The sequence below is a fragment of the Elephas maximus genome, chromosome 19 (genome assembly GCF_024166365.1).
Source record: "Elephas maximus indicus isolate mEleMax1 chromosome 19, mEleMax1 primary haplotype, whole genome shotgun sequence".
NCBI lineage: Eukaryota > Metazoa > Chordata > Mammalia > Proboscidea > Elephantidae > Elephas > Elephas maximus.
The window spans coordinates 37,060,876-37,078,393 of NC_064837.1; the positions used below are offsets into that span (position 1 = coordinate 37,060,876).

At 44.2% G+C, this 17,518-nt stretch overlaps 1 protein-coding gene across 1 annotated transcript in view; it reads right to left on the minus strand.

Annotated features, from left to right (window-relative positions):
• Positions 1–10,800: 10,800 nt before the first annotated feature.
• The window catches only part of SCPEP1 (serine carboxypeptidase 1), a 28,517-nt gene continuing 21,799 nt past the window's right edge, over positions 10,801–17,518 (minus strand). Inside the window, exons 11-13 of the mRNA XM_049861311.1 lie at positions 15,798–15,935; positions 14,609–14,772; positions 10,801–11,418 (exon numbers count right to left, since the gene is read on the minus strand). Of these exons, the coding sequence (XP_049717268.1) occupies positions 11,356–11,418; positions 14,609–14,772; positions 15,798–15,935 (365 nt within the window). The 3' untranslated portion in view covers positions 10,801–11,355. The remainder of the gene's footprint in view (positions 11,419–14,608; positions 14,773–15,797; positions 15,936–17,518) is intronic.

Here is a 17,518-nt window from a genome sequence, read left to right on the forward strand (position 1 = left end):
AATTGTTCTGTGATATTGATTACAATTTTCACAAGGTGTAAGCATTCTCATTATTGATCTAGTTTCCCTTCCCCTCTTTACTTTGTCATCTTTGCTTTTGGGTAAATGTTGACTATTTGGTCTCATATAGTTGATGGTTTAAAGGAGCACATTACTCATGAGTGATACGGTTTATTTTATAAACTAATCTATTATTTGACTGAAAGGTGACCTCCAGGAATAGCTTCAGTGCCAAGTTCAAAGGGTATCTTACGATGGTAGTTTCAGGAGTTCCTCTAGTCTTTATCTATCCAGTAGGTCTGGCCTTTTTTAGGAATTTGAATTTTATTCTCCATTTTTCTCCCATTCTATCCAGGACCTCTCCTGCTTGTTCTGTCAACAGCTTCAAGATTTGGGTAGTTTTTCCCACTTTTGTGAAACTCCCCATCAAGACCCTAATGAGAAAAAAAAGACCCTAACGAGATAATGGAAAAAATGCAACTCAAGTTTGATTTAAAGTTTGGCAATGCCAAATGCCTAACAGACATAACTCTCTGGATGATATAATGGATGTGCACCTGCCAAAAACCCATCTAAGGCCTCAAGGGGAGGAGAGAGATGTGTGAAAGGCCATGGGAACCATTCTTCATTAAGGGAGCCTCATCAACGTCTGGGATGGATTGCACGGCTAAAGGGAAGCCTGACATCACCAAAGTCCCAAATGATACTGGAAGCTATACACTGGAAACGCACTTCTCTATTTTTTAGGTAGGCTCCAGGCTCCCAATGTGATGCTCACAATTTAGTTCGGTTCAATGAATGTTTACCAAGTGCCCTCTCTGTGTCAGGCACTGGGGATGGAAAGATACAGAAGCAGGCTATGTTCCCTGAAGAGCCCTGTAGCCTGGTGGTGGAAACAGACGAGAAAACAGGTAATGGTGCTACAAGGGAGTAAGTCCTAGGCAAGAGACTGTGTGCTAGGTGCCCCGTGAGCACAGAGAGGCTCAGTAACCTGGGACCAGTGGCACAGGTGGGGAGTGCAGACAGAAAAGGCTCATCCAGGTAGCTGAAGTGATCTATGACCTAAGACAATCCATTTTAAGGCAGAGAAGTCTTTTCATTTTGTCACATTCAATCTACAATTTGTTTGATTATCTACTCTACAGCATAGATATGGACCTCCATAAAATCTGATTAACCTTGCAAAAGACAACCCTAAGTCAGGCTCACAAGCACTTGTGGGAAATGCCACTCCTCTTCTTGCAATGAAGGCACTGCTCCCACAAATTTCACTACAGTGAACAACATCTGCCAAGAGAGTTGGAGAAAGTAGCACAAAAGAAAAGCCCAAAGTTCTAAAATGAAAAAGTGTGGTAAATTTTAATGAACAGATAAGGCAAAAGGTGGTGTCACTGCTGAATGTTGAAATCCCAGTCTAGGTAAATGAGGGAGGCAGGAGCCTGCAAGAGACCAAGCCCAAGGAGGACAAGAATGCAGCTCAGTGACTACACTTCACAGTTTGGAGGAAGTCCATTGTGTTCATTCCTCCATTCTCACACTGTAATGCCAGTCATTCAGTTAACTAATGAATACTGAGAGCCTACTATGTACCATGGAGCCCTGCTGGCACAGTGGTTAAAGTGCTCAGCTGCTAACTGAAGGGTCAAGGGTTTGAACCCACCAGCTGCTCATTGGGAGAAAGATGTGGCAGCCTAGGTGGTGGAAGTGATTTATAATCAGCTGTGAACATAAAGGGTGGTGGTGCAAACCCACCCAGTGGTTCTGTGGAAGAAAGGCCTGGCAAACCACTTCTGTAAAGATTGCAGCCAAGAAAACCCTATGGAGCAGTTGTACTCTGTAACACATGGGGTTGCCACGACTCAGGGGTGATTTGATGGCAGCTAAAACAACGACGACTATGTATCAGGGACACAAGTGCATAATCAAAAGTAGACTGATTACAAAGTGTGCATAGAGTTCTATGAGAGGGAATGAAGGGGGTCCTAACCTAGTCTAGGGATCAGGGAGCCTTCTTGGAGAGGGTCATGGTTATGCTGAGACCTGAAAGATGAGTAAGGAAGTGGCTAGGTTGGGGAAATACCACTAGGAGGTATTTCAGTAGGCAGGGCTCATGGAAAGTGTGATGTTGGGGTGTGGAGAGAAGGAAATGCTCCTTCCCTGTTTCTGGTTTTCAGGGAGAGATCTTCCCTCAATGCTCTTAGCTTCTTGTACCATCCTTTAATCCTCCCCAGTAAGGATGAATTCCCTGATGGATGGGTGTATTCATTAGGGTTCAGTGCAGGAAATAGAAAGCATTCTAGATATTGGGGTAGTAAAAGATTTAATATCAAGTATTAAGCTCTTACAAAATCATTGGAAGGACTAGGACTAGAAGGACTGGAAGAGCAGGCCTAGGAAAAGACCTCCAGGAATGACTCCAAGAACATGGAAGGATGGGCCCACTACTAGAGCCCTCCGCTGGAGCTACTGATTTAACATATACCTCCAAAGCTGCAAGTTAGGGATCAGGAGACCTCAGCCAAGAAGCTGCCACCACAACAGTCTCTTGATACTCAGGAAGAATGGATTCAGGAACATTGTTGCAGAACATTCTCATGTTTCCACAACCCAGCTTGCCAGTAGGAAATAAAAAATGGTTGGTAAGCTGGCCTCTATTTAATTTCTACCTTTTCTGCAACCAAAACCCTAACTGCAAAGGAGCCTGTGAATATAGTTTTTGGCTGTCCAGCCTTGAGAGCCCAGGAAGGTACCCTATGAGGGTGGGCTGGAGGGTGAAAGAACTAATTCACAATACCCATCATAGTGGGCCACAGATGTTGAACTGCATTTCCTGACTGGGTAGAGCCAACCTAGTATAGGTGCTGGGATGGGGATTTGGTTATTCTCTTTCCCTCTCCACTTGGAATGAATGGGAGGCAGAATCTCCCCTACACACTTTCCCTTGGATGGCTGGTCCAAGGTCATGACTGGGATTGGGAATTAGCAAGTGCATTTTGACTCAAACACTAAGCTGCTGTTGTTGTTAGGTGCCATCGAGTCGATTTCAACTCATAATGACCTGACGTGACAGAGTAGAACTGCCCCATAGGGTTTTCTTAGCTGTAATCTTTAGGGAAGCAGATTACCAGGTCTTTCTCCTGTGGAGCTGCTAAGTGGGTTTGAATCACTGTGATGGTTAAGATTGTGTGACAGCTTATCTGGGCCATGATTCTCAGTGTTTTGGCAGTTGTATAATTTTGTGATCACTTTCCTGTTGAAATCTGATATGTGATCACCGCCATGATGGAATTTGCTAAGTGGTACCAGGGGGGTGGGGCCTGTGGCGGCTAATCACCCCCTCAGCCTTCGTCTCTCTGCCTTCCACCATCTACTTCCTTTTCCCTGCTCTTCTTGCAAAGGTTGTTGGCTTGTTCTGGATCCAACAGCTGTCTCTTGTCTGACCTCTGATTCTTGGGACTTGAGCTAGCAGCTTACCTGTCCACCTTGGGATTCGCCAATCTTCACGGCGTGTGAGCAAGAGTCCTGCTCCCCGACCTGCCTATCTTGGGTTCGCCAGACCCTGCAGCTGACTCAGGAGAAACCCTGCAGTCTTGCCTGCCAACCTTGGGGATTCCTCAACTGTCACAACTTGTGAGAGGGATCCCTGATCATCTTGGGTTCATCAGCTTCTGTAGCTCCAGGAAAGGACTATCTCCTGATCCAAGGACTTGGGGCGTTCCAATCCCTATAACCGCATGAGCTGTTTCCTTAAGATAAATCTCTCTCTATATATTTATACGCATTACTGGTTTTGCTTCTCTAGAGAATCCATCCTAAGACAATTACCAACCTTTCACATATCAGCAGAGCACTTAACTGTTCATGCCACCAGGGCTATGTCCTCCAAATAGGCCACCAGGAATAAGGTTCCAAAAATTATTGCCCAAGATGTAAGCATCTACTCCCATTAGGCAACTGAAAGAGTAAACAGACCACAGAAATCCACAATATCGTGAATAAGAACTACAAGGTCAATCTGGAAAATAACCAGATAAACAGAATAGAAAATTTGATCATTGCCCTCATTCAAAGACACTGTAAGCATAAAAACAAACAGATAAACATGCAAAAAAACGGAACTGCAACTAACATGGAGGAAATTAACAGGAAGGACAAAAGATAGATGAGGAACATTCCTTGGAAAGTTTGCATTAGGAAACCAAAGAAATATTTAAACTACAAATATTTTGTTTCCTCTCAAAAAAACAAACAAAAAGTAAAGCAAACAGAGTCCATGGAATAAGAAATTAAAAAGGAGAAGAAAAGACAACAGTAATAAAGTGAAACAGCAGCTGGCCTAAGTAGGGAAAATAAATTACGGAGAAGGATAATTACAGAAATTAAAAGCACTTTAGAAACATCAAAGTGTAGAGTTAACGCTATGAGAAATTGAAGTAGTGGTGCTGATGACAGTCTTGGGGAAAAGCATCCAGAATAAAAGCTAAAGGACAAAGAAGTGGGGAAAAGGCACTTGAAACAACAGTCCAATATATACAGGTATTCCCCGACTTACGACATATTCGCGTTACGATGAACCACACTTATGACTTTTTTTTTTTTTTAAGATTTGTGTATTTATGTATGTATTGGAGCCCAGGTGGCGCAGTAGTTAAAAGCTCAGGCTGCTAACCAAAAGGCTGGCAGTTCAAATCCACCAGCCACTCTTTGGAAACCCTATGGGGCAGTTCCACTTTGTCCTATAGGGTTACTATAAGTTGGAATTGACTCAACAGTAATGGGTTTGGTTTTGGTATGTACATATTAAAATATATCTGTAAGTTTATATGTAATGTTTCCAATCCCCAGAGACAAATAAAGATCGGATTTATAAAGATACTGATAGCAAAGGCAATAATAATGAAAATGAAAAAAAAGAAAAAGATATTCAACTTACATCAGAACCAACTTAAAGATGGAGTCCAGTCGTAAGTCGGGGACTACCCGTACTGGAAAATGTCACTGAACTGAAGATCTGAACCTGTGAACCAAAAAGCTCACTATATATCGAGTGAAATTAATCAAAAACTATAAACATCAACATAACCACCTGAAGTTATTAATTTGGAAGATTAAACAAAGAATTTTGCAGCAGCCAGGTGTTAAAATAAAAATGTGACAAAAATTTAAAAAAAAAAGGTCAAGTTTGTTTCAAATTTCTCAGGAACATTAGATGCAGACAGCAAAGGAAAGATGTGACTCAAAAGTTCTAGATCTGATCAAGTCGTTGCTCGTATATGTAGGCAACAGAAAGACATCAAATATGCAAGGATTCCAGTTATGGGGAGATTTGAATCCATTAAATATAATTAAGTTTAAATAACTGTTATCAGGCAAAGTGCAATCAGAGAAATAGGTGTGTGTGTGTGTGTGTTAAAGGGATTTGACTTACGCAGTGTGTTAGCTGGCTAAGCAGTCTCTGTGAGGCTGTTGTCTCAACTCTGGGGCTGGAGATTGAAGTACACAGGGAGGTAGGCAGGAAGGAAGGAACGGTGGATGTAAAGTGGGGAAGAGTAAGAACAATCTGAATCCCACAAGCACAAGATGGAGTCCATGAGGACAGACTGAAAGTCAATAGTTCTCGGGCAGAGGTGAACACACTCATGTGGCCCAGAAGCCGGAGAAACTTTAGGGGGTCCCAAGGGAAGATGGAATATTGTAGGCCTAACTGCTAACGAGGTGAGTCAGCAGCTAAAAGGCCGCAGGTATAAGCTACTGAATAGCTGCTGCTTCACTTCCACCCTCCAAATCTCCCAAATGTAGATGCAAATAAACAATTAGGTGCACTGCTCCAAGCTCTGCCCACTGGGAGGATCTCCCTTCACCACCATCTTTCAGAACTATCTCAGGGTAGGGCCATAGTGCTATACTGTCCACTTGCAGTGAGGTGTGCCTACCATGCAGAAAAGCCCAAGGCTTTTTTCTTCCTCAGGCAACTGATCATAGGGAATTCCCCATGAAGCCAGAGGTGTCAGTTAAGAGAATGTAATGTAGGAATGAAGATCATTCAAAAATAGCTGCAGCAGTATGCTGACAGGGAACTGCCAGAAATTCAGGCTGGTTTCAGAAGAGGCCGTGGAACCAGGGATATCATTGCTGATGTCAGATGGATCCTGGCTGAAAGCAGAGAACACCAGAAGGATGTTTACCTGTGTTTTATTGACTATGCAAAGGCATTCGACTGTGTGGATCATAGCAAATTATGGATAACATTGCGAAGAACGGGAATTCCAGAACATTAAATGTGCTCATGAGGAACCTTTACATAGATCAAGAAGCAGTTGTTCGGACAGAATAAGGGGATGCTGATTGGTTTAAAATCAGGAAAGGTGTGCGTCAGGGTTGTATCCTTTCACCATACCTATTCAATCTGTATGCTGAGTAAATAATAAGAGAAGCTGGACTATATGATGAAGAACTGGACATCAGGATTGGAGGAAGACTCATTAACAACCTGCATTATGCAGATGACACAACCTAGCTTGCTGTAAGTGAAAAAGACTTGAAGCACTTACTAATGAAGATCAAAGACCGCAGCCTTCAGCCTCAACATAAAGAAAACAAAAATCCTCACAACTGGATCAATGAGCAACATCATGATAAACGGAGAAAAGATTGAAGTTGTCAAGGATTTCATTTTACCTGGATCCACAATCAACAGCCATGGAAGCAGCAGCCGAGAAATCAAAAGACGTGTTACATTGGGTAAATCTGCTGCAAAGGACCTCTTTAAAGTATTGAAAAGCAAAGGTGTCACCTTGAAGACTAAGGTGCGTCTGATCCAAGACACGGTATTTTCAATTGTATCATATGCATGTGAAAGCTGGACAATGAATAAGGAAGATAGAAGAACTGACACCTTTGAATTGTGGTGTTGGTGAAGAATATTGAATATACCATGGACTGCCAAAAGGAAGAACAAATCAGTCTTGGGAGAAGTACAACCAGAATGCTGCTTAGAAGCAAGGACGGTGAGACTACGTCTTATATACTTTGGACGTGTTGTCAGGAGGGATCAGTCCCTGAAGGACATCATGCTTGGCAAAGTACAGAGTTAGTGGAAAAGAGGAAGACCCTCAATGAGGTGGATTGACACAGTGGCTGCAACAATTAGCTCAAGCATAACAACAATTGTAAGGATGGCGCGGGACCGAGCAGTATTTCATTCTGTTGTGCACAGGGTTGCTATGCATTGGAACCGACTTGACAGCACCTAACAACAACAACAATGTAGGAATATGGGCCATGAGCAAGTCTAGGAATTGATTGTAGGATTTTGGGCAAGAGGAGGATAACCTCCTCAGGCAGTGATGGGAGGGCTGTTCCTATTGTCAAATGATTTGAGATCTCCACTTGGTTAGAATTGTCCCAGAGAACCCAGCCCAATGATCAGAATTGCATTCCTTCCCAACCAATGCCCCAACTTTAACCAGAGACCCTGCAAGGTTGGAAATTGAATTTGTGTTGTAATTCGTGTTTTCATTCAACGTTTCACCAGAAGGATTCATAAGACTCTACAGCATCTTATGCTCATAGTTACGATTTTTCACAGCAAATGATATAAAGCAAAAGCGCAGGAAAAATATAAGCATTGGTGGGGCCAGAAAGGTCCAAGAGAGGTTTCTAAAGTTCTTTCTTGTCCATGGGGAGACAGGAATGCTCTCTCTAACCGGCAAAGTACAGGTACATGTGTTGAGTAAATCTGCCCAAGGAAGCCCATTTCACTCTCAGGGTTGAAGGGGAGCTGGTCACACAGGTATAACCTGTTATGTACCCAACGATAGCAACTGAAACTCAGAACCCCAACAATGAAATCAAATGTGTGTCACCAATCTAAGTGTTTGTGCAAAGCAACCCAAAGAGACTGTACGTATGGCATGGTTCATTGCTCCAGGTGAATATAACAAAAGCATCAATCACTAAGACAAGCAGTACTTCAAGGGTCACATTCCCAGGGGTTGGCCAAGGATCAGTCATGGTTCTCTTACAGACTTGCTAACTCTTTCCTCACATTCAGCCACCAGCAGGAATGGACTTTGGGTCTAGTTATAAATCTGTCTTGCAACTACAGGAGCTAACTGCTTCCTTCAGGGCGGTAATAGAAGATAAGTCTTTTATGTACAACTTGAGCTGAGAATTAAAAATTAAAGGTCCTGAGCTCATCATTTTCTTTCCCCATTATAAAACAACCTCATTGCCGTCGAGTCAATTCCAACTCACAGCAACCCTATAGGACAGGGTAGAACTGCCCCATAGGGTTTCCAAGGCTGTAATCTTTATGGAAGCAGACTGCCACATCTTCCTCTCGTGGAATAACTGGTGGGTTCAAACCACCGACCTTCCGGTTAGCAGCCAAGTGCTTTAACCACTGCGTCACCAGGGCTCCTTTCCCCTTATGATCCTTCTTATTTTCACTACAATGTTCTATGGCAGAAAATACTTGGTCACCCAGGGCCTTGCTATCTACAGGTATTTGATTACAGGTATCTAAAGGTGATAATTCAAGCAACTGTTTTGTCACTGGATCCCATGGACCACCAACCCATTGCCATCGAGTTGGTTCCAACTCATAGCAACCCTGAAGGACAGAGGAGAACTGCCCCATGGGTTTCCCAGGAGTGCCTGGTGGATTTGAACTGCCGACCTTTTGGTTAGCAGCTATAGCTCTTAACCACTATGCTACCAAGGTTTCCTTCACAGACCGCCAGTGCTCTCTTTTTCATTGGAAACTGGGTCATTAATGCCTTTAAGTCTGATTTTATCAGAGAACCAATTCCAGAAAACCCAAAATTAATTCAGGAAATTTATTTGTAAGATTCTGTTCCACTCTGGCACCAAGTACTGTATCAATCAACCACTAGGATACATATACAGGTATATCTGCAGGACTTGAAGCACTTACTGATGAAGAAAACAAAAATTCTCATAACTAGACCAATAAATAACATCATGACAAACAGAATTTGTCAAGGTCTTCATTTTACTTGGATCTACAATCAATGCCCATGGAAGCAGCAGTCAAGAAATTAAATGACATACTGCATTGGGCAAATCTGCTGCAAAAAAAAAAAAAAAAAGACCTCTTTAAAATGTCAAAAAAGCAAAGATGTCACTTTGAGGACTAAGGTGCTCCTGACCCAAGCCATGGTATTTTCAATTGCCTCAAATGCATGTGAAAGCTGGGCAATGAATAAGAAAGACTGAAGAAGAATGGGTACCTTTGAATTATGGTTTTGGTGAAGAATATTGAATATCCCATGGACTGCCAGAAGAATGAACAAATCTGTCTTCGGGGAAGCACAGCCAAAATTGTTCTTAGAAGCCAGGATGGTAAGGCTTCATGTCACGTCGTTCTGACATGTTATAAGGAGGGACCAGTCCCTGGTGAAGGGCATCATGCCTGGCAGAGGGTCAGTGAAAGAGAGGAAGACCCTCAGTGAGATGGACTGACACAGTGGCTGCAACAATGGGCTCAAGCAGAACAACGGTTGTGAGGATGGCACGGGGGGGCAGTGTTTTGTTCTGTTGTACACAGGGTTGCTATGAGTAGGAACCGACTCGACGGCACCTAATGACGATGACAACAACAACATCTGTATGTATATATGAATTTGTTACAGGGATTTGATCTCACACAATTGTGGAGGCTGGTTAAGCAGTCTCTGTAAGGAAGTTGTCTTCAAATCTAAAGCTGGGGCTTGAAGTCCATGGGGTACACAGTTGCGAAGGGAAGGCAGATGTAAGATGGGGGTGGGAGGCGGGATGTGAACAAACTGGAATGCACAAACACGAGCTGGAGCCCAAGAGGAAGAACCGAAACCCATGTCAGTTCTTGAGCAGAAGGTGGATTACCTAGCGATGGGTAATCCTCCTACGGTTGTATTAGGTCCCTGGCTGGCATAAATGGTTCGCACTTGACTTCCTGTTGCCATCTAGCTGATTCCGACCAATGCGACCAAGTAGAATTGCCTCATAGGGTTTTCTAGGCTGTAATCTTTATGGGAGGCAGATTGCCAAGTCTTTTCTCTCACAAAGTGGCCGATGAGTTCAAACCGTCAACCTTTCGGTGAGCAGTTGAGCGCTTAACTACTGCGCCACCAGGGCTCCTTTTGCACTTCATTACTAACCTAAAAGGGGGCCCTCATGGTATAACAGTTAAGTGCTCAGCTGTTAATTGAAAGGTTGGCGATTTGAACCCACCAGATGCTCCGTGGGAGAAAAGACCTGGTGATCTGCTCATGTATGGATTACAGCCTAGAAAACCCTATGGGGCAGTTCTACTCTGTCATACCGGGTCGCTATGAGGCGAAAATCAACTGGATGGCACACAACAACGACATTGACCTAAAGGTTGGTAGTTTGAATCCACTCAGCAGCTCCGTGGAAGAAAGGCCTGGAGATCTTCTCCCATAAAGATTATAACCAAGAAAACCCTATGAAGCCGTTTTACTCCGTAACACATGGGGTTGCCATGAGTCGAAATCGACTCACAGGCAACAGGTTTAGTTTGGGTTTTAATCCTTCTATTACACAATGAGCAGGATTATTTAATGAATTATTTACATATTCCTTTTTTTATTTTAAAGAAATCTGACAATCCTTTGACTAGACAATTATACTTTTAGGAATTAATTGTAAGGAAATAATAAGGATGTGCATAAAAATGTAACTATCAGGATGACTCACCAGAGTACCGGTCACATTAGCTAGCGACTAATGGGAAACGGTGGGATGCTTGATAAATAAATTATGGTACTGCCATAAAATGGAATGCTCAGCAGCCATTAAAAATGTTACGGAAGGATATTTATTGACATGAGAAAGTGTTTAGGACATACCGACAAGAGAACAAATTAGTAAAATAACGTATACAGAAAGGATTCCATTTTTGTAAAAAATATATATGTATGGTACATAGCAAAAAAATCTGCAAGGATTATCCACGAAAGGGAGAACAGTGCTTAACCCTGGAAAGGGGATATAGGTGTTTATTTTGTTCTTTGCTTACCTGGATTTCCCACTTTTTCTACAATTCACATGATTTGCTTTTGTACAGAGAAAAAGTTAATCTATTAAAACCCTTCATTTTGATTAAAACAAATCCATTTAAGAAATCTTAGGTCTTCTATGCAGCAGAAATGATTTCCAAGTGGCCAGAGAGCAATGCCTTTGCGCTCTGTGGCGGCTGGCATGAACCTTCACAATCACAGCTCCACAAGTCAGGTTCAGGGAAGAGCAGGGATGCCTACAGCTTCCAGGGCCCTTGGTTCAGCTTCTGTGTCTCAAGGCCAAGCCAGCTCACCTCCAGGCCAGTCCTTTTTATTCTTGCTGAGTCACCAGTCGCATCATCTTCAGAGCCATATGCCCCTGGTCAGAGGGAACCTAGAACCGAGCAGCATTGCGTTAGTGCTCCCTGTCCTATTCCTGGGGCTGGACTCGGGTAATACCTGAGGACACTGTACCTGGGTGCATTCCTTAAAGAGAAAGTTTCTTCTGTGAAACGACCTTTGGGATGGACAATACACTCTTCTGAGTCCTGACTGTGTGGGATGGAAGGGACCCTGGAGAAGCTGGGATTTAGGAAAGAACCTTCTACTCCATTTAGGGCGGATCAATTTCTTTCTCTAAAGTGGCTTATGTCACTGGGACCCAGCCTGTGCAAGGTAGCGGGATGACTCTAAACATTTTAAAGGATTTTCTGTGTAGGAGGAATCCCAGATGGGGAATGGAATGGAAAAGAGCCCAAGAAGGAAGCTAACAGGAAAGCTGTAAACAAATACAAATAGACCAACCAGCCAACCAGCTTAGTGTGATTTTTGTACTGTTATTTTTGTATTGTTATTCAGCTTTCTTTTGCTTTCCCTCAGATCCTTAAAATAATTTCTTTTAACAAACTCCTCCCTAAAAGAAAAATCAAAAAAAAACCAAAGCCACCGCCGTCCAGTCGATTCTGACTCATAGTGACCTACAGGACAGAGTAGAACTGCCCCACAGAGTTTCCAAGGAGCGCCTGGTGGGTTCCCCACACACCACCAAAAGAGGGAGAGGCAGGGGCCTCAGTTTCTCCTTCACAAAGAGAGGGTAGAGAAGATGGTGTCCAAGCTCCGAAATGCCATGGCTGCAGAACTCCCTCAGGTACCTCCTGTCCTTGACTCTCCTGTCAAGCAAGAGTCTCCAGAAGGGACAGGCAGGATGGCACATACTCATCAAAAGACACAATCAAACATTGGGATACAGATCTCAAATTCTCATAAACACACCAGGCTTAACGGTCTGAGACTTGAGGGACCCTGGAGGTCACAGTCCCAGTTCCTTTGTTAGGCCAAGACTGGAACCATTCCTAAAACCAACTCTCCAGACAGGGATTGGACTAGACAATAAGACAGATAATGATACTGGTGAGGAGTGAGCTTCTTGGCTCAAGGAGACACATGAGACTATGTGGGCAGCTCCTGTCTGGAGGGGAGATGAGAGGGCAGAGGGAGACAGGAGCTAGTTGAAGGGACATGGGGAATACAGGGTGGAGAGGAGAAGTGTGCTGTCTCATTAGGGGGAGAGCAGCTAAGAGTACACAGCAAGGTGTGTGTAACTTTTTGTGTGACAGACTGACTTGATTTGTCAACTTTCACTTAAAGCACAATAAATAAATTTAAATTAAAAAAAAAAAAAGGACACTTAATCAATTAAAGGGGAAGTGGTTTGGCATGATTTAATACAGTCTCCAAGGGTTATTTTAAGGCTGTCTCTTATTCCATATGTGACAGACCCAGAGGAAATGGGCCTGAACTCCGTGGAGCACGTGAGCGTGCGGTTAGCTCGGGCTCCTTTCCCCTCCCACCTGCCTTGGCAGGAACCTCTCTCTAGTAATATATATATATATTTTTTTCCTCTAAGACTTCCTACTAGCCTTTACCCAGTTGATATTGAAAGTACTCAGATACCTAGAGCCATAAAAAAAAAAAAAGCTCTCTTAGCCCTGTATCCAGTCACCTTGCTCACTCTCTCTTCAGATCAAATTTCTTAAAAGGGTGGATAACTTCCTTCTAATTTCTTAAAGGAAGTTGTCTTCTCTCGCTCATTGCTCATTTATTTTCTCCAGCCTTTCCATTCCGGCTTGAGCCTGACACTCCACTAAAAATGCGTGCCCTGGTTTCTAAAGATATCGGTGTAACCAATTCATTGCTTAAGTTTAGTCCTTTATCTGAGTTCTCAGCAGCATTTGACACTTGTGGGCCCCTTCCTCTTTCTCCAAGCAAGCCCTCTCTCCTTCGGGGAGGTCTCATGTACCCGGTTTCCCTCCTACTTCTCCAGCTGCTCTTTTCTCAGGCTCATTTGTGGCTCTCTTTTGGTGCTTCCCAGGGCCGTGTCCTAGCCATGTCCACATCTGACCTCCAAATCTCTGTTTCCAGGGACAATTATGTATCTTGAGTCCAGATCCATACACACTGCTTATAGATATAGTGTTCTGACTGTATTTACTCAGCTGCCTATTGACATCCGACTTGGCTGTTCTACAAGTAATTCAAACTCACCTCATATAGCAAACTGCCACCCTATCCCAGAGAACGATGCTGGAGTGAAAACCAGGAAGCCACCCTTCATTTCTTCCTTACCCCAAACAGTTTCCAAGTCCTGTCATCTCCCTCTTCTTACACTTTATCACATCCATCCTCTCATCTCCGTTCTGGGTTACCATAATAGCCTCTTCCATCCCCTCTGCTGCCAGAATTCAATTTCTTAGACAAATCTGCTATTTTACTCCTTTGCTTAAAACCCCTCAATGGTGCCCTATTGCCCTTAGGATAAAGTCTGAATTCTTAGCATGTTACACAAAGTCCCCCTTTCAGTCTCCTCTTTGGTCACTGTCCCTCCCAAGGCCTCAGCTCTCTGGAGGCTCTTCTGGCTGTGGGCCAGCTACACTCTTGCTCCCAGCCCCCTTTACGTAGCTAACTCCCCTAACTTTAGGGCCCAATCTTTCAGATGTCCAAGTCTGGCCTGGCTACCTGTTATGGGTTGATCTGTGATCCCCCGTACCTGTGAATGTGACCTTATTTGGAAACAGGGTCTTTGCAGATATCATTAGTTAACATGAGGCCATACTGAAGTAGGGTGGGCCCCAATCCAATATGACTGGTGTTGTATAAGAAGAGGAGAAAGACACGGAGACAGAGAGACATAGAGGGAAGAACACCATGTGGTGATGGAGGCCGAGACTGACAAGCCAAGGAACGCCAAGGATTGCAGGAAGCAGAAACTTGGAGAAAAGCATGGAACACACTCTTCCCCAGAGCTTTTAGAAGGAACCAACCTTGCCAACACCTTGCTTCTAGACTTCTATCTTGCAGAAGTGTGAGAGAATAAATTTATGTTGCTTTAAACCACCCAGTCTGAGGTATTTTTTTTTACAGCACTCACAAGAAACTAACACAGTACTTTTCCCTGGCCCAACCCTCACCTTAGCATTTCTTATTCCATGTTATTAGAGTCTATTTGCCTGACTACCTCTCTAGACTGGGAGCTTCACTCCCAGTACCATTTTAGGTCCGGAACAAAAGCTGACTTGCACTCTTACCATGTGCCCCGCTCCCAGAATCCAGTAGAAAGCCAGGTTCTTGTAGGACTTGACAAAGGCAGATGTTTGAGAAGATTTCGGGTCGCTGTATAGAGCTTTCCACTTCAGCTGACTGAACCTGGACAGCTCTGGCCAGTTGAGTTTCCGCACCCAAGCCTCCTGACCTAGAGAGGGACAAGGAGAAAGGCTGGGCATTAATGGCAGGGTGGAGCAGAAAAAAAAAAAAAAAATTTAGATCCTATAACTTGGTGCTTCCCAAACTGTAAGGTACATAAAAATTACCCCCAGGGTCTTATTAAAATGCAAATTTGGATTCAGCAGACCTGGGGTGGGGCTGAGAACTTCCTAGCAAGTTCCCATTGATGCTGCTGCTGGGGTTCTCAGTTCAGTCTTTAAGTGCCAAGGCCGACTGGCAGAAATCTACCAGCCTAACTGTTTTTCTGCCTCTGGCTCTCCCACTGCGATATGCTTTTAAGGAAGAAAGTCAGGGAACTCCATGAAGGGTGGTGGGTAAGTCAGGAGGCCTGAGAAGTCTCGCAGATGAGGAGACGGTAACCTGGATCACCTGAGCTGTTCACAGGAAAGCACAGGATCTTTTCAAACTGTGCTTAGTGCCCTTTGCTTACAAGTCATAAAAATACTCAGTCCTACTGATTTCAAGAAACATATCACACCTGCCAGATCCGGTGCCTCCATCTGACTAATGGTTCTAAGAACCCGGCCTCTGAGCCTCTCCCTGGCCCTACTGAAATCAGAAGCGAGCACATGGGTGGCCCTGAGTTCTCAGATGTAGAGTCCTGTAGAGTTTAGCTTTAATTCACTTTAAAAGCTTAACTTCTAACTCTGAGACTGCACACACACTAGGTTTTCCCTCAATTAAACAGTGCACCTGCCCAGCAGTCAAGAAGATATTTTCTTTCTTATGGTACTTTGTGGTGGAGGTGGTGTGTTGTTCCTTTTTTTTTTTAATGATACCTAAGGGCCTCAAAACCTGCAAGGGCTCAGGCTTCTCTGAAGGGTCACAGCCACAAGCAGCTTCTCCGTCTTCAAAAAGTCAAGGCCAGGAGCAGACGGACATAAGAGGAAATGGCCTCAGTCCTAGCATTTAATGCTGCCAACCCTAATACCTGTTCCCTTCCAGCTCAATGCATGAAACTGCCCCCACATGCCCCTCAGGGTCAGCTCCTACCTATGGTGTCCACGATGAGATCAAGCTGTCCATTATACACGGTCACGTTGACCCCGGCTTCTAGCAACTCGTCCACGATGCTGATGACCGGCTTCATGAAGTCTCCCTCCATGTTCATGAAGACATTTGTAGCCTGAGCTGTACGTGGGAAAGGATAAATGTAGCAACTCGGAACCTACCAGAACAAGAGGCTCCTTTCAGCCGACAGCGTCCTTGGCTCCGGCACCTAAAAGTAACTACTGTGTGGCACTCAGCAAGGGCTTGGCCTGTGCAGATGCTTCACAAACCAACCCAGGGACTAATCAATCCAGAAATCCAGGTCCTGAGATGCCAGAGTGGAGCAGAAACACAAACAGCATACAGTCTAGTCACCCAAGAGCTTGATATGATAGCCAATCCCATTTTTACAGGGGAACTGAAGCTTGGAGAAGGCTACGGCCCATGCATACGAGGTAGGCAGAGGTGTAGAAAATATTTAGGCTGGTCATCTCAGGGAAACACAGGCTTTGGGCCAATGTTCATTTTCCTCCTTTGCTGAGTATCAACACCAGAGCCAAGGTTAAAGATCTGAACAAGTAAGGCCATCTTTGGTAGAAAGCCAAATCAGATACCTCCATTCCAAGCTGCCATGGAGTTGGCTCCCGACTCATGGTGACCCCACACGTGATGGGACCTGGTCCTGCTCCATCCCTATGATTGGTTGGGGATTGAACTATTGTGGTCCTGGCTGATTTTCAGAAGTAGGTTACCAGGCCTTTCTTCCCAGTCTGTCCTAGTCTGGACGCTCCACTGAAACCTGTTTAGCATCATAGCAACACACAAGCTTCCACTGACAGACGAGTGGTGGCTGCACGTGAGGTGCACTGGCCAGGAACTGAACCTGGGTCTCCTACATGGAGGGCAAGAATTCTACTGCTCAACCACCACTGCCTTCCCATTCTGGGCTAGCCCTCGGTAAAGTCATGTGGGTGACAAGCCCCAGGCAACAAATGATTCCTGTGGGATTCCTGATCATCAGCATCAACACCATATTAAACAACAACAGCAGTTTCCATTTATTCACAAGCTGCTCTGCTAAGCAAGCACTTTACAAGCAACATCCTACTTCTTCATCACTAGCCTGGAAGGTGAGGAGCCTTATGTGATGGGTAAAGAAAATGAGGCTCAGAGAGGCTGAGAAACACGCCCAGACTCAAAGAATGGAAATCTGGGATATGAACTCAGGCCTTGCTAACTTCCAAGTATGTATGCTTAGCTACAAACGAGAATTCAAGACACTGGGCATATTGTCCAAGGACAGCTTATTTTTCCTTGACTATACATAGACACATCTGGGGCCAAAGGGAGTCTTCTCTATCAGTGATCTCCTGCAAAAATGTAGTCCCCTAACCTGCCCAGCCATACCAAACAGGGAGGATACCTATAATCAGGGCCTTGAGACCAGGATGCATTAGGTGCCCTGGCATCAGGGTGCTTGGGGAGGCCAGCAAGAGAACTGGTCAAAAATTGTCCAAGGACATGGGCGTGTCTGACACCCTGCAAAGGACCTTTGCCTGGAAGTCACACCTGCAACCAACTGGGGCTTTAAGTATGGATTTTTTTATCTTAATTTTTTATTATGGAAAATTTTCAAACTTCTACAAAAGAGTGTTATCATTCTCAGATACCCACACCTGATTTCAACAATTATCAACTCATAACCATTCGTGTTTCATCTCTTT